The sequence below is a fragment of the Physeter macrocephalus genome, chromosome 11, assembly GCF_002837175.3.
Source record: "Physeter macrocephalus isolate SW-GA chromosome 11, ASM283717v5, whole genome shotgun sequence".
Taxonomy (NCBI): Eukaryota; Metazoa; Chordata; class Mammalia; order Artiodactyla; family Physeteridae; genus Physeter; species Physeter macrocephalus.
In genome coordinates, this window is record NC_041224.1 from 10230923 (window position 1) to 10257423 (window position 26501).

The 26501-nt window shown below is 38.0% G+C and overlaps 1 protein-coding gene across 1 annotated transcript in view; it reads left to right on the forward strand.

Annotated features, from left to right (window-relative positions):
- Nucleotides 1–26501, forward strand: part of CUBN (cubilin) — a 272915-nt gene that overhangs the window by 48319 nt on the left and 198095 nt on the right. Inside the window, exons 18-27 of the mRNA XM_007118498.4 lie at nucleotides 929–1073; nucleotides 1301–1479; nucleotides 4714–4879; nucleotides 5230–5446; nucleotides 7994–8124; nucleotides 17409–17601; nucleotides 19096–19256; nucleotides 19688–19869; nucleotides 20626–20782; nucleotides 23929–24116. Of these exons, the coding sequence (XP_007118560.2) occupies nucleotides 929–1073; nucleotides 1301–1479; nucleotides 4714–4879; nucleotides 5230–5446; nucleotides 7994–8124; nucleotides 17409–17601; nucleotides 19096–19256; nucleotides 19688–19869; nucleotides 20626–20782; nucleotides 23929–24116 (1719 nt within the window). The remainder of the gene's footprint in view (nucleotides 1–928; nucleotides 1074–1300; nucleotides 1480–4713; nucleotides 4880–5229; nucleotides 5447–7993; nucleotides 8125–17408; nucleotides 17602–19095; nucleotides 19257–19687; nucleotides 19870–20625; nucleotides 20783–23928; nucleotides 24117–26501) is intronic.

Genomic DNA, 26501 nt, shown 5'->3' on the forward strand with positions numbered 1-26501 from the left:
GGACTTGAGGACATGGGGACGGGGAAGGGTAAGCTGGGACGAAGTGAGAGGGTGGCATGGACACATATACGCTACCAAACATAGGGTGGATAGCTAGTGGGAAGCAGCCGCATAGCACAGGGAGATCAGCTCGGTGCTTTGTGACCACCTAGAGGGGTGGGATAGGGAGGGTGGGAGGGAGACGCAAGAGGGAGGAGATATGGGAACATATGTATATGTATAGCTGATTCACTAAAGCAGAAACTAACACACCACTGTAAAGCAATTATACTTCAATAAAGATGTTAAAATATATATATATATAATTTGAAACAATCCTTGCATTACTCTTATCCTTATGTTTTATTTGATATGTAAGCATAACAATGGAGAGAATTCATTTTTCTAGAACCGTGTTTAGGATTTTTGTGTCTATATTAATAGGTGAGATCTACCCATAATTTTCCTTTGTATTATCTATGTTGGGATACGGTGAGATGGTTCTGAGACAAATTATTTGGGAATCGTTCCATGTTTGAGGGTTCCTTAGAACAAATTATATATGGGAATTATCTTTTCCTTAGAAGTTTAATATAACTTACCAGGTAGAGCATCTTCTCGGAGTTTTTTGGGGGGGAACTAATTATTTGTATTATAGTCAATTTTATCCATGGCTTATTGTCTATTAAGATTTTATTTTTCTTCTCCTTGAGATAATTTTAGTAATTTATATTTTTCTGGAAATAACCCTTTCAAACATTCAACTATATTAACATAGTGCTGTACATAGAATTACCATATTAAACAAGTGTTTCAGTATCTGTGTATTTGTATCATGTTTGTCATTTTAAATTTTTTGTATTTGTGCTTCTTTTCCCTTTTTACTCCTTTTCTTTATTGATTAGGATTCTTGATTAGGATTACAGATCAATTTTATTCTTCTGTTTAGGTTCGAGATGATCAAACCTTACTTGGAAAAGTCTGTGGCAATGAAACCCTCTCTCACATTAAATCCATTACTAATAGTATCTGGATCAGGCTTAAAATAGATGCTTCTGTTGTAAGAACTAGTTTCAGTGCTGTTTATCAAGTCGGTAAGAAAACTTATGCCTTAATTTTTAAATGTCTCATTTGTCTGATTGTAACATTTTCATTTCTTGAAATAATTGAGTAATTTTATGTCCTCCAGTGGTAAGGGGAAAATTCTAATAGTAGTGTTACATTCCATTATGTCCTTATGCAGAGTGAAACTTTGCAGTAAAATTGAGGGCAACGATCATTTATCTCTGGACAAACACTACTGTCATTTTCATACTTACAGCTTGTGGAGGTGAATTAACTGGAGAAGGGGTCATTCGCTCGCCCTTTTATCCTAATGTGTATCCAGGAGAAAGGATCTGCAGGTGGACCATCCACCAACCCCAAAGCCAAGTGGTTCTTCTCAACTTCACTGCCTTTGACATGGGAAGTTCTGCTCACTGTGATACAGATTATATTGAGGTGAGAGTAAAACCCTTTTGAATATTTGCACTTGATTGGATATTATTAAAAATATTATGTCACGTTTTCCTCAAATCAGTAACATGAAACAAAACTAGTTTATAGGTGCAAAATCCTCAACAAAATTCTAGCTAACTGAATCCAGCAGCGTATAAAGAGGATTATGTACCATGACCAAATGGGATTTATCCCAGGAATGCAAGGTTGGTATCTGTCCAAAAATCAGTCAGTGTAAAATAAAATAAAGGAAAAAAAAAACACCCACATAATTACCTCAATAGATGCAAGAAATTAAAAAAAAAAAAGCATTTGACAAAGTTCAATACCTTTTCATGATAAAAACACTCAACAAACCAAGAGTAGAAGGGAACTTCCTTAATCTGATAAAGGGCACCTGTAAAAAAACCCCACAGCTAACATCATATTTAGTGATGAAACACTAAATGCTTTGCCTCTATGGTCAGTAAAAAGACAAAGATGTCTGTTCTCACCACTTGTATTCAACATTATACTGGAGCGGAGCAGTGGGGCGGCCTCTGGGTCTCCCGGCCCTTCCCGGACTCGGCTCTGGGCGGACAGTGCCCCGCGGCCACGTTAGGGGTTCCCTCTCGGCCGTTTAGGGAGGGCCGCCGGTGCCCTCAGCTGCCTCACCTGGACACGAAGGCTGACCTTCTTGTCTTGACCACGAAACCAGGAATAACCAGGTGACATGAGTTAGTCCCTCCTTTCAGAGGAGTGACCTGCCGTTGCTAGAAACCGCAGGACGGTTCCTACGCTGATGTGGACCCCACCCCAGGAGACACTACGTGAAAGAAAGCAGAGAGTGGCAAAACGTGTGAGGAGGTGCCTTGTTGGCAGGTTTTGGGTGTTTTTTTTAAAAGACCCACGAGGGTAGAGATGCCCACGAGCTCTCATAGGCAGAGTCCCTCCCGAAGGGCCGAAACGGGCGGTGAGGAAGGCAGCAGAGATGGGAGGACGGGGACAGGGGCGGGGGAAACAAGTTTGGGGATATTTGAGTGTGTGGTCTAAACACACAAAGTCCTTTTATGAGGTTATCACATCATAAAGCGAGAAGGCAACGCTAAAAAAAGAAAAGTGGGCTTTTTCAGTGGAGCCATGGTAGTTAATAGATTCATGAGATTGAATTTGTGAGGATAAAATTTTAAAGGTCAGTACTGTAGTATCAATATTTGCTGCAAAGGTTTCGAATCGATGAGACGCCCTGAGTCTTGGAAGCGAGATTGTTTTTGTTTTTGGGGGGAGAGGGGGAGCCCGGCAAACAGAAGGAGCTCAAGCCCCATTTGTTGAATGAATAAATAAATGCCTTTCTGCTACAAGCAAAAAAAAAACAAAAAAAAAAAAACTGGAAATTCTAGTTAGGACAATTAAGCAAGGAAAGGAAATAAAATGCATCCAGAATGAAAAGGAAGGAATACAGTTATCTCAATTCACAGATAACATGATGTTGTATATAAAAAATCATAAGGAATCTATACACACACACACATAAACTATTAGAACTAATAAACAAATTCAGCAGGTTGTGGGATACAAGATCAAAATATGAAAGTCATTTCTTTTTTATATATAGCAATGAACAATCTGAAAATGAAATCAAGGAAACGATTCCATTTACAATAGCAGAAAAGAATAAATATTGAGGAATATAGCTTTAAAAAGACATGTAAAATTTGTACTCTGAAAACTACAAGATGCCATTGAAGGAAATTGAAGACCTAAATAAATAGAAAGACATCTCATGTTAATGGATTAGAAGACATAATATTGTTAAGATGGCAGTACTCCTTAAATTTATCTAAAGATTTAATTCAATCTCTATCAAAATCCCAGTGGGCATTTTTACAGAAATTCACAAGCTGATTGTAAACTTCTATTGGAAATGCAAGGGAACCAGAATAACCAAAAGCATTGTTGAAAAAGAACAACATTGGTGGAGTCACACTTATGATTTTAAAACTTAGAACAAAACTATAATAATCAAGACAGTGTGTTATTCAGGTGAGGATAAAAATATGGAGCAACGGAACAGAACAGAAAATCCAGAAATAAATTCATACCTTTATGACCAATTGATTTTTGAAAAGGGTCCAAGACAATTCAATGGGAAAAAGTAGTTTTTTCAAGTGGTGCTGAACATGCACATACAAAATCATGGAACTGGACTCCTTCCTTATACCACACACAAAAATTAACTCAAAATGGACCATAGGCCTAAATTTCGTAGCTAAAACTATGAAACTCTTGACGAAAACATAGGAGTAAATATCTGTGACCTTGGGTTAGGCAAAGCCTTCTTAGATCTGACACAAAAAAATGCAACAAAAGAAAAATTAGACTTCATCGAAATTAAAAACAAATAATTAATTTTTTAAATGGGCAAAGAATATGAATATATATTTCTTTAAAGAAGATATACAAATAGTCAGTAAACACATGAAAAAGATGCTCAACATCACTAATCATCAGGGAAAGACAAATCAAACCACAATGAGATACTGCTTCACACCAGCTAGGATACTATAATCAAGAAGTCAGATAATAACAAGTGTTGAAACTGGAGGCCTTTTACACTTACACACGGCTGGTGAGCATTTAAATGGTACAGCTGTCTTTGGAAAACAATTGGCAGTTCCTCAAAAAGTTAAATGTAGAGTTATCATTTGATCCAGCAATTCCACTTCTAGGTATACACCGAAGGGAAACAAAAATATACATCCACACAAAAATTTGTACATGAATGACTACAGTCGTTAGTCATAGTAGCCAAAATGTAAAAACAACCTAAATATCCATAAATTGATGTGTATTAATAAAATGTGATATACCCATACAGTGGACTATTATATGACATTAAAAAGAAATGACCTAATGACACATGATACAAAATGGATGAACTTTGAAAACATTATGCTAAGTGAAAGTAGCTAGTTACAAAAGACCACATATTGTATGATTTCATTTATTTGAAACGTCCAGAAGAGGCAATCTTATAGAAATAGAAAGTAGATTAGTAGATTAGTGGCATCCTGGGACTGGGGTTTGAGGGGGATGGGGAGCGGCTGCTAAGGGGATAGAGTTTCTTTCCAGGAGACTAAAATATTCTAAAATTGATTTTTACTATACTAATAAACATTTTAGAAAAAATTATTTTTGAAGCAGTTTTCCAAAATAAATATCTAACAAAATAAATTTGAACATATCTTTTTTACTTAGATTGGTAGCAGTTCCATTTTGGGTTCTCCTGAAAATAAAAAGTATTGTGGCACAGACATACCTTCGTTTATAACATCCGTGTACAATTCTCTTCATGTCATATTCGTGAAAAGTTCTTCTGCTGAAAATCATGGTTTCATGGCTAAATTTAGTACTGCGGCTTTGGGTAAGAGATTGATTCCTCTACTTTGCCTCTTGGGCTTATATCAGATTAAGTGAACAATGGAAATAAATTATTATAGAAATTTAATCTACACTACAGATGTGTAGTCATCTACACTGTAAAAATTTTAAAGTACACTCAAAGGCAAAGAAAATATATATATTTCCTAATCAGCACATGTCAGTAATTAACTGATGTCTATTAATAAGAGAAAAACTAGGTTATCTTCAGTGACATAGAAGGAACCTTTTTCTTTTTGACCTTTTAAGAGGTTATGATCAGATTATTTTATTTGAAATTATTTATTTGTTGGTTACTTGTTCTGATAATTATTATTATTTTTATTTCAACAGCATGTGGAAAAGTTCTTACAGAGTCAACAGGAAGCATTCAAAGTCCTGGCCATCCAAATATCTACCCCCATGGTGTCAACTGTACCTGGCATGTGATAGTCCAGCCTGGTCACCTGATTCGTCTGAGATTCAGGGAATTTCATCTGGAGTTTCATTACAATTGCACAAAGGACTATCTAGAAGTTTATGACACTGGTTCTCGGACATCTCTTGGGAGGTGAGACTATTTTGTTTTTCGATTTTTAACACAAAAACTTCCTGCTTTCTTGCACTCCTGCTTCAGTGATGGATTTAAAGTCCATCATGTTGTGTTATAAAAACCAGGTGAGATCAACACACTACTCAGTGACCATTTCTACATCACTACTCACTACTCTGTAGCCTTGGCCATTAGTAATTACCTTTCGGCATGTGGATATACCCATGAAGCCATCACCAAAATCAAGATAATGCACATATCCATCACCCTCACACCTTCCTCCTGCCCATTACAATTCCTCACTTTTGTTCCTCATCCCCGACCCCAGGAAACCACTAAACTGCTTTCTGTCACTGTAAATTAGTTTGCATATTCTGGAATTATATAAAAGTGGCATCATTCTGTATGTACTCATTTTTCATCTGACTTTTCTGTCAGGCTAATATTTTGTTGAGCTCCTTGGACCAGAGGGTTTACCGTTTTATGAAATATGAAGCATTTTGGACCGTTAGTTCTTGAAATGCTTTTTCTGTCTCCCCTCCCCTTGGGACTCTGATTACATGTATCTTAGGCCATTCGATGTTGTCCCAGAACTCACTGATACTCTCTTCATTTGATTTTGTGTCTTTGTTCTCTGTGCATTTCATTTTGGAAAGTTTCTATTACTCTGTATTCGAGTGCACTAATCTTCTTTTCTACAGTGTCTATCTGCTATTAATCCTACCAAATGCACCTTTTCATCTCAGACATGGTAGTTTTCACTTCTGGAAATTCATCTGGGGCCATCTTTTATATCTTCCACATCTCTACTTTACACATTAATTTTTTGCCTCTAGCTTCTTAAATTGATGGGATACAGTTATAACTATTTTTATGTCTTTGTCTGCTAATTCAGTCCTCCGTGTCATTTCTTGCTATGTTTAGATTGATCAATTTTTCTTCTCATTATGGGTCGTACTTTCCTTCTTTTCATGCTTGGTAATATTTGACAGGATGACAGACATTTTCAATTTTGTGTTTGTGCACTGGACACTACTGTATTCTTGGGCTTTGTTTTGGGATGCAGTTAAGTTACTTTGAAACGGTTTGATCATTTCCAGTTTTGCTTTTAAACTCACTTGTCTCCTGTCTCTGAAGAGTCATTGTCCTTCACTGCTTGATAGCCAGTGTCTTGAGAGCCATTGTTCTATTTTTGTCCAGATTTTCAGTTGTTTCAGATACAAGATTATGTAAATCCAGCCCCTGTTATTATGTCTTTGTTGGAAATAGATACCTCCTGATTCTTTTTTTCCCCTTCTTTTTGTATTTCATTTTCTTTTTCCTCATCCATTTTTTAAACATTTTTCTTTATCCATTATTTCCTTAAACTTATTTTTTCCCCCAGTTTTATTCTCCCTCTTCATTTTTTGATCTTTCTTGTCTTAATCTTTAAGTTTTAAAAATTCCTTCTTTTTTTCTTTTTCTTTCTTATGGTATTTGACTTGTAATCACTGAAAAATACATAATTTTTGCTGAATGACATAAGCTACAATGATCTAGTCCAAATTTGGCAGACATGGGCATATAGAGAGACATTTAGAATATTAATTAATTCATCTACCTTTGTTTTGATCAAGATATTAAGTCATTTTTAAAACTGAAATGGTATTATATACCTTTTCTTTTCCTTTTTCTTTTACAGAAATTAACTCATCCATTTCCCATATTTAATACTTTGTCTTATTTTGGTTTCTATTTTTTTGCCCCCTGTCATTCCATTAAGTTACTTTTACCAAGTGTTCTCTGAATTGAGATTTCTGTTTTCTAGCCACTCCTTCTTATAAATGTTTCTCTCGATAAAAGCTCATGACATAATGTCTTTTATTACAATTCTACTTTTAGCTTTACTACAAGAGTTTTTCTGAGTAAAATTGTTTTCTTCAACAAAAACTTGACCTGGTTTAGTAATCAAACTCTTACCTCTGCATAGGCCAGCTGGGTAAAGACAATAGATTCCACCTGTATAAGGCTTACTATTCCAGGCACTGTTCTAAGTTCTTTATATACAGTGTATATAACTCATACAATTCTCAGAACAACTCTATGAAGTAGGTGGTGTCATCACCCCCATTTTACAGATGGGAAGACTGAGGCATAGATGTTGAGTCCTCTGCCCAAAGTCATAAAGCCTCTAAGAGATAGAGCTGACTCTAGAGTCTGTGCTCTCTGAGTTTATAATACATGGTTTTCCTTTGTTGCATAAGTGTGTTGATAGAAATGTTTCTATTAATAAGTTCAGTAATGTGCGGTATGGTGACTCCTATAGCTCGTAATTTCTAATTTCATTGAACTTCTGTTACAAGTCACACAGCTAAGCACGTACATAAAACCATCTAAAGGAAGTAATCATGAATTGGATGATCTTTAGCAACTTTGTGAATGGTTTGTGCTTGAAATATACTTGTTTTTTAAGGTTAATAGGGGATATTATTGTTGTTATTCTTTTTTATATGTCCTAATTTGGGGTACATCATTTCAAGCATACTGAAAGTTTTTAAACCTGTGTTCTTTCTTGGTTTCAAATAGATATTGTGGAAAATCCATCCCACCCTCTCTTACCAGTAGTGACAACTCATTAATGCTTACATTTGTGGCTGACTCTGACCTTGCTTATGAAGGCTTTTTAATAAACTATGAAGCAATTGATGCGTCAGCAGGTAATAAAATAGCATTGTATGCTTGGTTTCACTTACTCCATTAAAGAGTAGTACTGTGAGAATACTTCATGCCAAAATCTGTGACATAATGAAAGATGCTTTTAGAATAAAGTGTAGTGACTTAAGTGCCTTCCATGTTAAATATAGAGTAATGAAAAGGTAAGAGTATTTTATCAATGTTAAATTTTCTACTTTTGGTAATTGTACTCTGGTTTTGTAAGAGACTGTTTATGTTCTTAGGAATAATAAAGCAATGCGAGCAAAATATTCGTATGTAGTAAATCTGAGTAAAAGGAATTTGGGAGCTTTTTCTTACAACTTTTCTGCGAGTTTAAAATTCTGTCAAAATTAAATGTTACAAAAGAGACCAAACACTTATTTTAAGAAATTAGAGAAGGGGAGGGTGGGACGAATTGGGAGATTAGGTTTGACATAAATACACTACCGCGTGTAAAATAGATAGCTGGTGGGAACGTGCCGTAGAGCGCAGGGAGCTCAGCTCCGTGCTCTGCGATGACCTAGATGGGGGAAAGGAGGGGAGGGAGGTCCAAGAGGGAGGGGGTATAGGTACACATATAGCTGATTCACTTCACTGTACAGCAGAAACTAACACAGCATTGTAAAGCCATTTTATTTTACTCCAATAAAAAAAAAAGAAAGAAATTAGAAAAAGGACAACAGAATAAGAAACTACTACATGTAATTCTGTGGCAGAAAATGAAAGATTTTTTGTCAAAATATGCATTTCTAAATTTGACTTAATGAAATTGAATCTTTTCAGCTTTTTTCCTTTTAGTGTATTTTTCCTATTACTTAATTCTCATCATTACTCTGCTCTTTGCAAATGCAGTGTGAGAAACAAACACCCTTTGCCAGCAGGGTCTTTGAGCTCATACATAAACCAGAGAGGCTCCCAGCCCCAGAACCTATGGGGTTTAGGAGGGTGCCGTGTTTTCTTAGGCTCATGTTCCCATCTGGGATGTGTACCTTTTTAGGGAGTCTGGGTTTTCCTTTTGCATAATATTTAGAAAGATAGTTCATGGACCAAAATACTATGCAGTGTAGATGTACAGGGGGTGGGGGGGTGTGGCTGAGCTTCCCAAGCATTTCACACCTTTGATTGTCCCAGAAACGTGTAATTCTCCGACGCTTAGGAAAGTACTGAGAGCGTTTCCCCGTACCAGATGTGCTCCCTTTGACACCGTCCTGCATCCAGAACTCCCCAGCCTCTCATCTTTTAAAGCCCGTACTCCCTTAAAAAAAAAAAAAAAAAAAATGTATTTCTCACTTATTTCCTCTCAGAGCAGCTGGCCACTATTCTTCATTTCAGGCCGTTCTCTGTAATAGTTCAAGTTCTGTTTTGGAAGCATGGCTTTAGATTTCTCCAGGATCCTGAGTGTGAGAAAATCATACCCCTTTCTCTCCTGTGGGCTCCACTCTCGAGATAGTTCATTATCCAGCTCCAGCGCCTGGGAAATTGACTCCTCAGCAGTTACAGTTGGTTATGTTATGTGATTGACATGTTTACTGGACTTCGTTCAGAGTTTTCACATCCAATGACCAAAACCGGCTTCTCAAGAAATTCTAGTTGCACACAATTTTCCATACTTTTGCGGTTTTCTATGCCTCATATATTTGGCCCAAACCACAGCTGAATATTAGATTAGGATTTGGAGCAAGTCACTTGAACTCTCTGGGCCATAGTATTCTCATCTGTAAAATTAGGGGATTGGATCTGATGATCTTTGGGATGTCTTCTGCCTTTAATCAACTATGAGCACAAGTTTAATTTGCTGCATGAATAAACTAGCTGTAACTCAGATAATAAACGATACAGGTGGGACCTCCTAAAATATTATGGAAATCTTTGTAACAATATGCAGCCTCTCTGCAGTGACTCACACAGCTTCGCTAAAACCACAAGCTGGCTTGTGAAGCAATATCTAGTGCAATAGGTAATCTGGCAGGGAGGGTGATAAATTTTAATTCAGAAAGATAAGATACAGGTAAAATAAAAGTAAGCTGTGGGCAAGGAAAGACGCAAGCTGGACAGAAAAGAAAACTGACGAAGACAAGACAGGTGATGAAAGAGAAGGGCATCCTGAGCTGGCAAAGCCTAAGGACTCCCCAAGCCGCCTCCCTATGAGGTCATCGCTACTTTGGCTGTGTTTGGTCCAGGCAGGGCTGAAATCACAGACAAGGCAGTGTTTGCTTTCCACCCCTTGGCTGAGCCTGGCTGGTCTCTGTGCGCCTGCCTTTTGCTGGATGATTTCATCAGTCTGACTACCACAGTCAAATATTCTAAACAGCAATCTAATCACTGGATCCAGGAGGCCGTACGGCACCCTCATCTTATCATTTAGGAGCCTGTCTCAGTTTCCCATAGATGAGGACATGAGGGATGGGCTCTCATGAACTTCTGAGGGCGCCCCTGAAGGACTGCTCAGGGGAGGACGGCGCAGGAGACTGATGTGCAGGTTGGGCCGGTGACAGCCAGGCAGGCGGCCCGAGTCTGAGTTAGCTGCCCACCTGGAAAGAGGGAGGGGGTGGGATATGCTTTCTGTTCAGTTGTCATCTTTTTTTTGACATTTTCTGCAGTGTTAGGGAAAAGTGTCAACGGACGCTCAATCACTGGCCCTCACGCTATCTTACTGCTTTAGCAAAAGTTATCTTTAGGCACTAATGACAGCACTGGGTTGTTGGCTTTTAGTCCGTTGGCACGACAGGTGTGAGTTTCTCTGCTCTTTTCCTGCCTTCGTCTGGTAAAGGTTAAATTTCCTGACTTGAATCAGTTACTTTTCCATCTGTAGCTGTACCGTGGGGCTGTGATGTCAGCCCCTAAATATGTGTGTGGGAGGAAAGAGATTGACTTCTGATCCTTGCTTTGACTGCCTCCCCCATCAGCGTTTCTGCCTTCATCCAGATGTGCCCGGGGCAATAGAGACAAAGACCTAACTAGAAAATGCTGGCGGCTAGAAACCCTTAAGAATTTCTTAGTAACTGATTTATGAACCCGGGGTTTAAATGTTTGCTAATTTAACATACAAAATATTTGAATTCAGAGACAATATACTTGATTAGTTAACTTTAATTGAAACCGTAATTTTATTTTTTATCAACATCTACTGCATATACGTCAATATAATCCTACCGAGAGGGGACTTTAAAAGGATAAAAAAGAATAGAGAAACGTACCTGACACGCTTTCTACTTCAACATTAGAAGAAGACCTGTATAACATCTAGTCTAGGGTTTTTCAAACATTGAAGCATTCATGACTCCTCAGTGGGTCATGATATTATCTTATCAGATTGCTACCTACATTTGCGAAAAGTATAGAATCGAAAAGAATAGACTAGAAAATATCAGAGCTTATCATGAAGGGTTTGGCGTTACTTCATGAAACCTCTTTGCATTACCTGTGTATGTGCATATGATTGATGTAAATGTATTTTTATGGTGTGCCAGAACATTCAAAACACTAATCTGGTCTGATTACCTTATCTAGTCCAGTTACCTTATTTTTCAAATGAGGAAAATTGAAGTCCAGAATTGAATTTCTCCTCCCAAGAATACACAGCTAAGTTGGTTTAGAAGCCACACACAAACAATCCAGTTCAAACGTGGAATTCATTTGTTTTACCAAATCTAGACTAGTTCTTAGGAAAGCTCTCGATGCCCTGCACGTGGGGGTGGCTGGTAACATTCCATCCAGAGCTACAGTAGAACGGCAGGGTGGGCTTTTGCTCTTTTTTGCTCGGGGAAGAGCTTTACAGTTGTTCGGGGAAATGTCCAGGAAGTATCAGAGCCACGTCAACCTTAGGTTAAAAGTGGGCCTCGTGGGCTTCCGCACCCTCCTCGCTCCCCACTCAGAGTTCCCGCCTGCCCGGCAGCGGGTGTTTAGTGCTGTTTTTCATCCATCACCCTGCACCGGAGCCCAGAAGAGGCATCTAAGAGTGAGAAGTCAAGAAGTGATTACCAGAAGGGAAAACGAGGGGTTCTTTAGAAGAAATGCACAGAGAGAGTCTGTTTCTATTTTAAAACTTCAGTCCGGCAGAGCAGTGTTCTCAAACTCTAGTGTTCATTGGAAGCTTGAGGTAGGGTTTTCTTGTTACAGATTCAGGTATCAGAACCCCACCCAGGTATTCTGATTCACATAGGTCTAGGGTAGGTTTTCACCAAGCAATTCAAGTGGTTCTAGTGAAACTTTGCATTTCATCAGAGACTCTGAAAGTCAAGTCCTAGCATATCAATTGCTGTAGAATTACAACTGAGGTGTAATGGTGGATTGAGCTGCAACTGCTCATGGGGGAAAGTACTTTCTATTATTTGGTGAAAGAAAGGCTGACGGTGAAGTCAGAGCCTCGGTTCTAGTCCCAGCCTTGCTGCTAACTTGGCAAGCTTTGGGCAAGTCACAAGCCTCTCTGATTCTCTCTACCCAACTTGAATTCTGTATTTTCTGCTCTGAGATATTCAGATATTTTTAAGGTTTTTAAAGTACATCTATTGATCTCTTAAAGACTTACTTTCTCATTGGTCAGTAGTTTCTCATATTTTTATATATATGGGTTTCCCAGCCCTTCCAGCTCAGTAGATTTATCTTATTTAATTTATCATATTTCTCAGTTCTTAGAATAAAAATGCTAAACAAAACTTTGTGATATTCTTAGTTTTCTACTCACCTTCATTTCTAAATTGACATTTCATGCTTAGAGAAACCAGGGATTAATAAAGACCACAGGATTTGGAAAGGAAGGACTTGGGGTTGAAGTTTATCTTTGTCGTGTCTGAACTAAGTGATTTTCAGAGCTTAACCTCCAGGAGTCTCATATCCTTCACCTGTACCTTCATCTCTAAGAAGTGGAGGTTATAATGCCTGGCTGTTTCACATAGTTGGGGAAGATAAAATGAGACATTTTCTGTGAAAATTATGTAATAGGTGTAAACTGCCATGATTGTGCCCCGTTTAAAATAGAATTACTGATATCCAAATACAGTTTTACAATCGCTGCTTCAGTGATTTAGCTTATATTCATGTTCATTAAAATTGGTCATCTATATGGGAAAAGAAAAGGCCATGACTGTCACCACCTAGCAGAAAATTGTAGGCAGATGTTAAGTTTGGGTTAGGGAGGCTTCTTCTTTCCTCGTGGAGAAATTGAACCTGTAATTTTATCTTCTCTCAAGTCTTCACCTTGAAGGTTGTTAAACCAAATATGCCAATAAAAGCAGATGGCGCTTCCGGGTTTAATTAGAAAGTCTGAGGTCGTAGGTATTCACGTAAACACAAGAAGTTTCGTAAATGATTTCAGAAAGCACCGCCTACAGGTGGATCCCTAGTGTGATTGGCTAATCACAAAAGTTAGCTCACAAGCCAAAGCAGGGAGGTGGTGGGGCAGCTACCCATAATCTAGGGTCTCCCTAGGAGATACATTCTTCTATCTACACGGTCAGTTTATCCTACTCCCGTCACCCAAATCGTATGGGGCGATACCATCATTGGTTTTTGAGTCGGAGGGTTATCTGTGTTTTGAATTTTCCCTCGGATAATGAGCTGAATGCTACGTTACTAACACTTATTTAAAGGTGCTTAGTAGAGGCAGACACACCTTGTGATTTTTAGAAAAATACGGTTTTGTGATTTTGTAGTGGTCCACAGCAGATGTTTGTGTATTTCCTCTTTTCTTTTTTTTTCTTTTGAAGTTGGTCAGAAAGAAAGATGTGAGAGGCCTACTAATAGCCGTCTTTGATCTTCAGAGATGTGTTTTTCCACTGCTAGTTCAGTTGAATTTAGTGGATGGAAGAAATCTACTTTTCTTCTTCATCTCTTTGTAAACGTTGTTAGACCATAATAAAAGGCAAACTGCCATTGGATATGAGTTTTCCTCTGGCTACATAAGACATAAACAAAAGGCATTTTTCATGTTTGTATCTTGTGTTGATGTAAGAAGCATCATGGCAACGCATGAATATCCTTTTATGGGAATATATTCAACTTTAGTTATTTGTGGTTTATTTCAAAGCATAAGAGGAAGCCAAAGTCTAGCGTATTCTCAGTAAACTGCCTCTAAGCATAAGCCTACTGATATTTCTCAGCATCAATATTATTCTATAAACAGGAGTTTACACTGTCAAGGGAAGAACACGTGAACATTGTACAGATTTCGGTGTTAGATAAGAGGACTTACTAACCTTTCAAGAAACAAGTACGTTAAGTTTAGAGAACCATTGTTTTTCTCTCTGTAATACAAATTAGATATGTGACTCTCATAAAACTACAGTCAAATTTTAACATTAAATATTCTATCATTTAATATTTGTAGCAGGTGTACCTGCTCCAGCCTAGCAGGAGCTACTCTCTGGCATGACTTTTGAAGTCTCACCTCATGCATGCCCAGTCCAGGCTCTGGCAGGAATTCATAGGGAACTTTCCGCAGATGCCTGGTTCCCCTCTCTGTATGTGTCTTCCTCACTGGAGCAGTGCCAGTGCCTTTGAAAGCCCTGCACTCTGATCCCTGCTTCCTCAGCTCAACAGGACTGTCATTCACTACTTTGGCTTCAGCTGTGGTCAGAAAATTCTTGGCTCAGATAAAAAGCCAAGGAAATCAAGACTCCTACCTCATGAATTTTCTTTCTGTCAAGGAACGCAGTCTTGGACTGCCTGTGGTCCAGTGCCTCCTATATTTTGTCCAGTTTTATAGTTGTTATGGAGAGAGGCTAGTCTAGTATTAGTTACTTGCCATGGCTGGAAACAGAGATTCCTATAACTTAAATTTAGTAAGCATTATAAAATATTAAAGAATCACAATATACCCAGGAGAGAGGATAGGGGAAAATGAGGTGAGAAAAGTGGAAGGAGTAGGGATGGCGTAGAGACAATGGTAGGAAGTTAGATGCTTGCCCCCCACTTCTTAGTTTTCAGCACATTAAGTAATATAATTTTAACAAATATTTATTAGATGTGATCTGGGCGGGTACTGTGGTGACAATTAATAAAGGTTAATAAGGTCCCATTTATATCTCAGTGAATGAGAGGAAAGGCTTAGTAGAGGAAATATACTCACATAAACACAATCACAATAAAATATATATTGGGGGTTCAGATTGCAATTTGCATAAAGTTTTATTGAGCACAAGGAAATTAATTCTGCTTGATCAGGAAATGTTTCGCAGAGGAAGTGATATTTGAATTTGACTTTGAATGACGGGTAAGAGTTTATTTGTTATAGGTGTGCTGGGGAAGGAGGGGAGGTTGTTGAATACAGCATGTTAGACAAAGTGAACAGCGTGAAGATCATTTGAATACCTCAGGGACCTTTGTGCCAACAATGGAAAAGAAGCTTGATGTGTAAATCAGAATTTCAGTAGGGATTCAAAACCACCTACCCGTTACAAGTACTACAATAGTCACTTGCATATGGACAAGGTGCAGGGAAATTACTCAGCATTACCTCTCAAAATTTTTCATTAAAATTTCCTTCACTTGGGAACCTGATTATACAGGCCATTCTCCTGCAGACTCATTCCAAGTTGCATTGAAAATACTCAGTGCAATTGTATCTCCCCTCTGGGGGTAGAGTGGGAAAGCAAGGAACAGTATCTTTTTAAGAGCAAGTGAAACAGAGAGCAGAGAATTCGCTGTCGGTATTTGATTTATTGGCTAAAGCTATTTGAATGCAGGGGTGGTCAATTAGCCTGAAAGTTAGTCAGCTCAGGGAGACTGGGTCACAGGCTTCACTTACTGTCCATTTGATCCCTAAATTTTTATCTTAGTAATACTCATTAGTGGATCTGAAATACTGAATATACCACCTCTTCACACACATTCCCACCCCTCTCCTGCTTTCCCCTGCTTTTTCTCTGCCTTTTCCCTTCCTTTTTTTCTCCCTTCTTTCCTCCCTCCCTCCCTCCCTCCCTCCCTTCCTTCTTTTCTTCCTTGACCCTTGAAGAATTATCTTGGCAGACTGTAGAAAAGTATAGAAGTATATGCAACATTCATCCCTGAAGTTAAATATCACTGTCAACTCCTTCAATAAATTAAGACTTGATTACTTGCTGTTTAAAATCGAGTAAACCAAATGCACGGTGAATGCCGGTTACTCTGAAGGCCGTACATAGGTGGGAGAACCTGTAGTATTTCCTGTGCATCTCTGTGCTCTCAATGCCAGTGGTTCCTCTTTTCTTTTCTGAGTATGATTATACAGCTGCGTCTGGGGGAAATAGCACACCTGAACATCCTCATTTTCTTTTTTTTATTCATCATAAAGTATAACAGTTTATTGTCCTCCAAAACCTGTCAGTCAAAGACCTGTGTCTACTCCTGGATCCTAGATTTATGTTATTACTGGATACAACTGAAGATGCATTAAGAATGCATTGAAACCAGACTTTCTTTGGAAAATATCTCAGATTTGGAGGGCATTTGGAGTGGGTTGGTTAGTGACTAGAGAGTCTGAAGGACTGAATAGGTCAAATTAAAACTGTTAAAGTAGAACAGTTAGTAGTTATTTAGGACATAAACTTATCCAGGTACTATCTAAATGTTTCATATGAATGATCTAATTTATTCCTCACATTTATGCTCTGCTTTTCTTACACTTTCCTGTTCTATTTCGAAGCATAATGATGATCACTACCATTTACTGAGCGCGTGGCACGTCCAAGTCCTTTCATTGCATTATCTCTGACGCTTGGGTGTACACTCAAAGATAGTTACGACTCCATTTTAGAGATGAGGGTCAGAGAGGTGAAGCAACTTGCCTAAGGTTGTACAGTTTGTCATTGTTTGAGCTGGGCGTTGATCCAAGGTCACTCTGATCCCTGGGTCTCATCTCCTATTTATCCCCCTGTGGCTGAGTACCGGCTTTGTCATTTCTCATAAATTCATGCTTTGACCAAAACCATTTTGAAAGAAGGGCACAAAAAGAAGAACAGAACTGCATTATTGCTAGGCCTCCCCCTGTGATTTCTGCAGTTGAGCCTAATTTTTAATGTTTATGATAATTTGCATGGATTAAAAAAATTATAGCACTTCCAAGAACCAAAAAGTCGCAATTATATGTAACAAATTCCACTACACAGCTTAGGTTTACTATTAGTAATTGTCTTTGCCTTTGAGACCAAAAGCTTTGTTTTGAAAGGAAACCATTCTTTGAACGTCCCCGAGTGGCCTACTGAAAATCAAGTGTTTTGGCAAAAATTAATGAAGTGTATATTACTGAATGTCTGGTAAATGGAGTATAATATTTTTTATTTCCTCCCTTGTGATCTGTTTCTTTTCACAGCATGCCTGGAAGACTATACAGGTGAATCTGGGACTTTCGCTTCTCCAAACTTCCCCAGTAATTATCCCAACAGGTTAGAATGCATTTATAGGATCACGGTGAAAACCAGCCAACAGATTGCACTGCACTTCACAGACTTCTCCTTGGAGGAGGCCATCGGTGGGACATGTGTGGCAGATTATGTGGAGATCAAGTGAGCATCTTTATTTCATCATAATCTTTTTCATTATTTATTTTCATTCATAATCTTTCTTGGAAAGGTTAAGGAAAAAATACAGAAATTTTCTGTAAAGCTCCCTTTTGTGCTCTTTCTTGCAAGATATAAAGTTTGTCATTCTATACTGCTGAACTCAATGAATATGCGTTTTCAGAACTCTAATGGAAAACTGATGGACTCATAAAAGTGCTAACAAAAGATCAAGATGAAAAACAAAATTTATTACATGGGACTGAGTGAACCGATGAGGATGATTATAATTTTTGTGACTTTCTGTTTGAATAAAAATAAACAAATAATAAAGTTTGTCATTTGGAACCTGGCTTAACAGTAGGAAAACAGAAAATTGCATAAGATTCAGTGGTTATTTAGAAGTGATTATTTTATTGGGAATATTTAAAAATAAACTCTGAATTTTCTTTGGGCAGAGTAAACAGATATACTACTGGTCTGAAATTAGATGCTTGCAATTCAGGTACTGAGTACCTACTTTATGTAAAATCAGTTTAAATTTTAGGCTGTTTACTGTCCATTTCGTCTAATTTGTCATAAAAATTATGGTAAGATAAGGTTTTCACAAAGTTTTTTTGTGTTCAGATAATAAATTCTAGGCTTGTGAATTTCAGTGCAAGGCTTTTTTCTTTAATTCTTTAGTGCTTTGAAAGAATGGGTTTTAAAAAGTTATATTTGCAGTGAAGGTGAGTTAAGTTATACATTAATATCTCCCCAAATCATTACATTGAGCTAAATTAGACTAATCAATTTGGTGTGCATCTGTGTTAAATTTTTTATTTGGCATTTCAAAAGCCTAGAAACTTATACTATTTTACAGTAAATTTTGTTCTATGATGTAAAGTAAGGTACTAAAACAATAAAGCATTATCATACCATGTAATGCTAAAACAACATAATTTACAGCAATCATTGGACTTTAATGAATGTTGAGTGAATATTTTTTTTCTAGGCTTGAAAAAGCTGTAGATTATAAACTAGATTTAAGACCCCAAAAGTTCTTGGGGAAAGAATTATTTTCAAAATTTTGCTTAACTATGTCAAATATATTAAATTTTGAAAATTTTCAAATGAGAGGAAAAACATTTACGTTTTCTCTGTAAAATTAAGCAACATTTATTTCTACTGTTAATAATTATGGTTTCTTTATCCTTTGTTCTCTAGCCCATTTGCCAAACACTTTATTTGAGAGGGAGAAGATTAAACACTTTTTCTCCATTTTCAACTGGTTATATAAAATGTCATGCCAACCGTACATGATGGTTATTCTATGTTATTATTCATAATTATTTAATGAAGCGAAAAATTGAAAACTTGAAATTGTTTTTAGAATATTTGAGAGAGAGGTTGACTGACAAACTGATCTGTTTTTGATCTCGAAGTTCAATTAACGTTAAATGTTTATATCGTAATATTATCGGTACCCTAACAAATGATCACATCTGTATTTTGTCACAGGAATGGAGGCTATGAAACTTCACCATCCCTGGGGCGATACTGTGGCTCAAATCCACCTCCAAGAATCATCTCCCACAGTAACAAACTATGGTTAAAATTTAAGAGTGACTTCTTTGGCTCAGGGCCTGGATTCTCAGCTTACTGGGATGGGTCATTAACAGGTAAATGGCCAAGACTTGTCTTTTATTGGAGAGTCCAGTCAAACTGGCATCTTGATTGTCGGATTGCCGTGCTCTTATCTATTTTCTTTCCAGCTGTATTTTGTCAGTACTATTTATAATAAACTTCAACACTGTGACTATTTCTGAATTAACAGTAGCCGTTTTGTTTGTATTTTTATTTTTGAAGGACAAAGTAAGGGAAAATGTTCTAGTTCCCTGGTATAGTTCATCAAGCTGTTCATCGTGGTTAGGAAAAGGAAAGTACATTGATGTGAATTAGGGTTATTGGCTAGCTACTCTTTGGTGGTGCGATTTTGTTTTGCAACTTGGTTTAAAGGGGAGTGACTGTAGCACCAGTGTGATATAGACAAGAAGATGCAGTTTTACCAGAAAGAAAAGGATGTGTGTCATCCTGTGTCTCTCTCCCGTAGGTTGTGGAGGCAATCTCACCACTCCCACCGGCATGTTCACATCTCCCAACTACCCGATGCCATACCACCACGGCTCCCAGTGCCACTGGTGGTTGAAATCCAGCCACGGCAGTCCGTTTGAGCTGGAATTTGAAGACTTCCATTTGGAGTATCATCCAAACTGCACTTCAGATTATCTGGCCGTACGTATAAAGTTTCACCTGTAGCCTTCACTGCTGCCATCTCGCCCAACACACCTTAATGCATCATTTTTTATTTTTGAGATTCGGGAAAGGGGGACATTTAAACAAAAGATCCATATTAAAAACTTAAACAGAATAAAAAATTAAAAGAAAATTTGATGAAAATAGCCTTCTAAGTACGGCATATATTAATGAATGTCTTGATACAAGTAAGTACTTAAAATATCAATATATTGACTAGGCACTGTTAAGATATGGTTAAAATCTCCTGAAAGGGGTTGTGAGATTTATCATAATTATTATCTACATAATTTCTATATATACACTGAAAACTAACAATCTAGAGGATGTATTAGAGGGTGAATTAGAGAAGATAATTGAAGTCATCGAAACAGGACTTTTTGCAGTACCAGCAAGTCACGCTCGTCCACTGAAAAACCATCTAAATAAAAAATGTATTAAAGTGCAATAAATTATAAACCATGAACTAAAAAAGCAAGGAAGACTACTGATAATAGCTATGGTCTCCAAAACATGTAATAATCCTTCATTTTCAATCTTTACATTTCAACCTGGGTTCTGAGTTCATGGCTCAAGTTTATAGACATTTAAATATCATTTTAAAAGATATTTTGATTCAGGACTTTTCTTCTGTCATATCATTTTGTGTTTCTTCCCCACTTCTTAAGAAATACAGTGTCCTTTAGATAGTGTTTATAGCCATAATCATCTGACATTTAAAACGTTTTCTTAAAGGTATATGATGGGCCAAGTACCAGCTCTCATCTGCTAACTCAGCTTTGTGGGAATGAGAAACCGCCTGTCATCCGTTCTAGTGGAGACAGCGTGTCTTTAACACTGAGGACAGATGAAGGTCAGCAAGGACGTGGCTTCCTGCTTAAATACCACCAGAGTAAGTGTGTGTGCCGGTTGCTTGGTGCCTATAGTGGGTCTTCAATCTCTGGATGAATGAAGCAAATTGAAATAAGTGTAACCCATTGGTTTGAGCAACTGAAAGAAATCTTACCTCCTTATGAAAAAAAATTTAACTCTATTAGAGGGAGAAACGCTTACGCCTTGAATTTAATGTCGTGCAACTAAAGCGCGTGGTAAGCTACAGAAACTTGGAAGGGGAGTATGCTGAGACAGTTGCAATTCAGCTAAAGATCAGTGTAACAGGTTAGCAGCTAATGGGTTTTCATTTGGATTAAACATTACAATCTTCTAATTAGACATTGTACCGAAGTGTATCGAACACTATTGTTTTTGTCTTCTATCTCAAAAGGTACTTAAATTTTATTAAGGGAGACTATGCTTATGAATCATATGTGAAGTAGGCACATTCTTTGCTGTGGAAAAATCTGGTCATTGTAGAGATGCCGTTTTAAAATCTGCTTTCCCTTGAGGCAAGATGGTGGAACTAAAGGAGTATAGATCAGAGTCAAGGGTCCCAGGTGTTTGTCCTGGCCCCCAAGTCCCTCGGAAGTTCACTTGTTTTCTCTGGGGTTACATGACTTTCTCATAAAAAAAGATTACATTAGTTGATCAGGAAATCTCCCTTCTAGCACTAGAATTAAATACTTCCTAAATTTAGTTTCAAACTGAAAATTCAAGAAAATAAGTTTTCCTTTAATTTATGTTATTTAATAAACACTTTGTGTTTTAAAAAGTAGAGTTCGTTGCCCCACCAGAGCTAAATTTATCAGTAATTTTGGCACAGTTACCTAAAAATGGAATGAAAATTACAAGATCATAATCTGAATACACAGATTATACCCTTTGGATTAGTTGAAAGAGTATTAATATTTAACCTTGAAATGTGTGAATTTGAAGGCTCACATTCACTTACTTCTGGGAGTGAGGCTACATTTTAGGTAGTCTTGAATATTGAGTTTTAATGATATATGGCTTTGTTCTTCAGAAATTCATCGTTAGTATATGAAAATCTCTCCCCAGTTTTATCAAGGGATGTATTTGTTTGGTTGAGCATATAATCATTCTCTAATATTATTATTGCTGTGATAATTTGTTTCTTGATTATAGTCACGTTGATTATTAAAGGTCCCTTTCTTTTCTTTGTATTCCTGTGATATTTTGTTTTTCTCTAATAATGTCAGAACACTGAAGGAGTAACGTAGTGCACATGGATATAGGTCCTTAACGGTAGAATCGGAGCTAACCGGTGAGATTTTCTGTGCAATCTGCCATTTGAAATTGGAGGTTTGCAGATAGTATAATGTCTGAGCACTGGGAGACAACCCATAGGGTTTAATGGGATATATTTTCCTCTGCCCTGTTGTGTAGTCATTGAGGCCCATGGTACCTACCTGCCTAATAGATGTAACTTCTCGCAGGCATCCAAAACAACAAAATTCTTCTTTAGAAATCCTTGGTGGGCAAAAATGTGACCGAAATATTTTTAAGAAGAAAGAGTTTTATTCCCTTGCTCCAGCAAAGGAAGATTTTGAAGACCCACAAATGTAGGCTTGTCCATACCAAGGCTTACAAATGGTGTCCCAGTCACCAGTGGAGAAGCAGTGTAGTAGAAACGCATCCATGAACCACATTTTTTACAGACAACGTTTTCGATGTAGTATTTATTTTCCCATTCTCTTTTTTTTTTTTTTTTGGCAGGAGTGGGAGGTGGAGGGATGGGCGGCAGGCGGGACAAGGCAAGGCTTTTTTTTTTTTTTGGTCGGGGGTTACGCGGGCCTCTCACTGTTGTGGCCTCTCCCGTTGCGGAGCACAGGCTCCGGACGTGCAGGCTCAGCGGCCATGGCTCACGGGCCCAGCCGCTCCGCGGCATGTGGGATCCTCCCGGACCGGGGCACGAACCCGTGTCCCCCGCATCGGCAGGCGGGCTCTCGACCGCTGCGCCACCAGGGAAGCCCTCCAATTCTCTTTTATTGCACATCACACAATATGAAAAAGACTCGAGAAGAGGCCTGCACAGGCCTTATTCAAGCCATTAAGTTTGGCGGAATTTGGCGCTGACTCCCAGGACTACCCCGTACCTTGAAGTCCCTAGCATGGTTTTGTTGAAAATTCAGCTGAAGGAAATGCCACCACTGGCTTGAAGACTTTTTTCAGAATTTAATGTTTTTATTTCTTCTTCAAATCCTTTACATTGCTTCTGTTCATTTGATACTTCCTGATGACTAACTGGAGGAATAACAAGAGTCTTTATTACGAATTTCCTGCTGACTTCTGAATGTTCAACAAAGCCATGTTGTTATTCATTTTTAGCCCTCACATAGGACTTTGTGTTTTTAAACTGTTGAATTTAAAGGCCAAGATTTCTGTCCCTTCCAAATGCTAAAGTTAGAAAAACAGAAGCATGGAATGTTTAATACACTTTTCTAAACAAACAAATTAGACTGATGTCTGAGTCGTGCTAAGCCATTCTGCTCTGCACCAATTCACAGGAATTTGATGCCTGTTTTAACGCAGGCAATTTTCATGACACTTTAAGGTTTATGAATTCACTTATTATTTCACATTTGTTCTAAATGGAAACCGTTTTCCCTATAAAGATGCTGCACCAACTACATGTGTATATATGCATGTATGTGTGCGTGTGTCTGTATATATACACACACTCGCATACATATAGGTTTCTTTTTTTAATAATTTTTTATTTTCATTTTTGGCTGCGTCGGGTCTTTGTTGCTGCGCGCGGACTTTCTCTAGTTGTGGTGAGCGGGGGCTACTCTTCGTTGCGGTGCACGGGCTTCTCACTGCAGTGGCTTCTCTCGTTGCGGAGCACGGGCTCTAGGCGTGAGGGCTCAGTAGTTGTGGCTCGCGGGCTCTAGAGCGCAGGCTCAGTAGTTGTAGCGCACGGGCTTAGTTGCTCCGTGGCATGTGGGATCTTCCCGGGCCAGGGCTCGAACCCGTGTCCCCTGCATTGGCAGGCGCATTCTTAACCACTGCGCCACCAGGGAAGCCCCATAGGTTTCTTTTTAACCTAGCTGTTTTCCTAAAGGAAAATCTCACACACATCTTGGAGCAATTATGATATATATGACTGTGGTTCTTAACAATCATTATTATTTTTTCCAGCGTGTGAGAACGTGGTGATTGTGAATCGGACCTATGGCATCTTAGAGAGTATACATTATCCACATCCCTATTCTGTCAATCTGCATTGCAACTGGACCATCCAAGCAACAACTGGAAACACTGTGAATTATACGTTTTTAGCCTTTGAATTGGAACATCACACAAACTGCTCCATTGACTACTTAGAGGTATGTGTTCTGAAGCTAAATAAACCACTGCATTTTCAGCTCAAGTCAGCAAGCCAAGGTAAAAGTCATCATGCTTTATAGAACCGAATCTCTCGCTCTGCCCTACGTGTCTATAGTATGCCAACTACCCATGGTATTTGAACAGGTATATTTCATGTCTCTTTCACTGCACCATCTTGATAGTAAGGATGTTTACTCTACTAAATTACATTCACAAAAAACTATGTTTTTAGGTTTCAGTGTAACTTCTGGACTGAGTAATCTCATATTACTTAAATAATGCAGAAGTAGAAGAATAGCTTCTGGTTTTTGTTGGTTGTTTTTATGTTTGTTCTCTGTAAACAAGAAATCAGAAAGTATTTAAGTATCATGGCTTTATTTAACACCTAATTTACCTGATACTGGGAATCATGATTTTGATTCTTGTTTTTTATTTTTAAACTTAAGTTCATTTCAGTTAATTTTTCTTTTTGTAAAATGGAAGTTTCTATTTGTTACAATAATGACCACCAATAACATTTATTGAACTTTCCATATACAATGCTATGTGATAAAAGTTGCTTGAGAATTAGGTAGCCCAAAATATGAGGTAATCTGCTACTTTTATGATAAAATATTTTATTTACCAAAGCTTTTTTGCTAACTTGCATATGCAACTTTGTAGAGCTATAGATTGTAAAGCTAGGCAGCTACTTACTTTACTTTACAAATGCAGTTATACATTCATATATAAAATTATATATTTTATAAACTATTATATTAGTTTAGACTATTCTTTTCCACTTTCACACTTCATGAAACAATTTTACTCAGGCTATTTACATATATTTTGCCATCTAGTTTTCATCATTAATAAAAGCACTTTTTGAGTCCTCTAACACATCATCTTTTATCTCCATCTACATTGCTAATATATAATACTTCTGAATCCACGTATGATGTTTTCACTAGAAATCTCTTCTGAAGAGACCAGTACCCACTCTGATAACGTTAGGACATTTCCCCTCATCCCGTCTATCCACAACACAATTGTTTAGTGTCTTTCTCTTGAAGATGGTCAGTGATTTTTGGAAGTCTTGCTTGCAAAGGCTTCCAACCTTCAGCACATGTAACTTTGAGGACATATTCCCAGGGAAAAAACTATTATCTTTGTAAGTTTCTTAACCCTCTTTTTTTTTTTTACCAATTCTTTAAAACAAACTAGCGTTGATCGAGGTCATTTGAGTTTGACATATTTTTTCCAAATTGTACTTTTGTTCAAAACAAAGAAGAGAAAGCTTCCCATACTTTGAGAGATTTTGTGAGGTGCCGGATGTATGGATTCCCTTGTTTTTGAAGGATACTTTTTTGGGGTTAAAAAAAAAATTCTTTATTTTCATTTTTGGCTGCGTCGGGTCTTTGTTGCTGCGCGCGGACTTTCTCTAGTTGTGGTGAGCGGGGGCTACTCTTCGTTGCGGTGCACGGGCTTCTCACTGCAGTGGCTTCTCTCGTTGCGGAGCACGGGCTCTAGGCGTGAGGGCTCAGTAGTTGTGGCTCGCGGGCTCTAGAGCGCAGGCTCAGTAGTTGTAGCGCACGGGCTTAGTTGCTCCGTGGCATGTGGGATCTTCCCGGGCCAGGGCTCGAACCCGTGTCCCCTGCATTGGCAGGCGCATTCTTAACCACTGCGCCACCAGGGAAGCCCCATAGGTTTCTTTTTAACCTAGCTGTTTTCCTAAAGGAAAATCTCACACACATCTTGGAGCAATTATGATATATATGACTGTGGTTCTTAACAATCATTATTATTTTTTCCAGCGTGTGAGAACGTGGTGATTGTGAATCGGACCTATGGCATCTTAGAGAGTATACATTATCCACATCCCTATTCTGTCAATCTGCATTGCAACTGGACCATCCAAGCAACAACTGGAAACACTGTGAATTATACGTTTTTAGCCTTTGAATTGGAACATCACACAAACTGCTCCATTGACTACTTAGAGGTATGTGTTCTGAAGCTAAATAAACCACTGCATTTTCAGCTCAAGTCAGCAAGCCAAGGTAAAAGTCATCATGCTTTATAGAACCGAATCTCTCGCTCTGCCCTACGTGTCTATAGTATGCCAACTACCCATGGTATTTGAACAGGTATATTTCATGTCTCTTTCACTGCACCATCTTGATAGTAAGGATGTTTACTCTACTAAATTACATTCACAAAAAACTATGTTTTTAGGTTTCAGTGTAACTTCTGGACTGAGTAATCTCATATTACTTAAATAATGCAGAAGTAGAAGAATAGCTTCTGGTTTTTGTTGGTTGTTTTTATGTTTGTTCTCTGTAAACAAGAAATCAGAAAGTATTTAAGTATCATGGCTTTATTTAACACCTAATTTACCTGATACT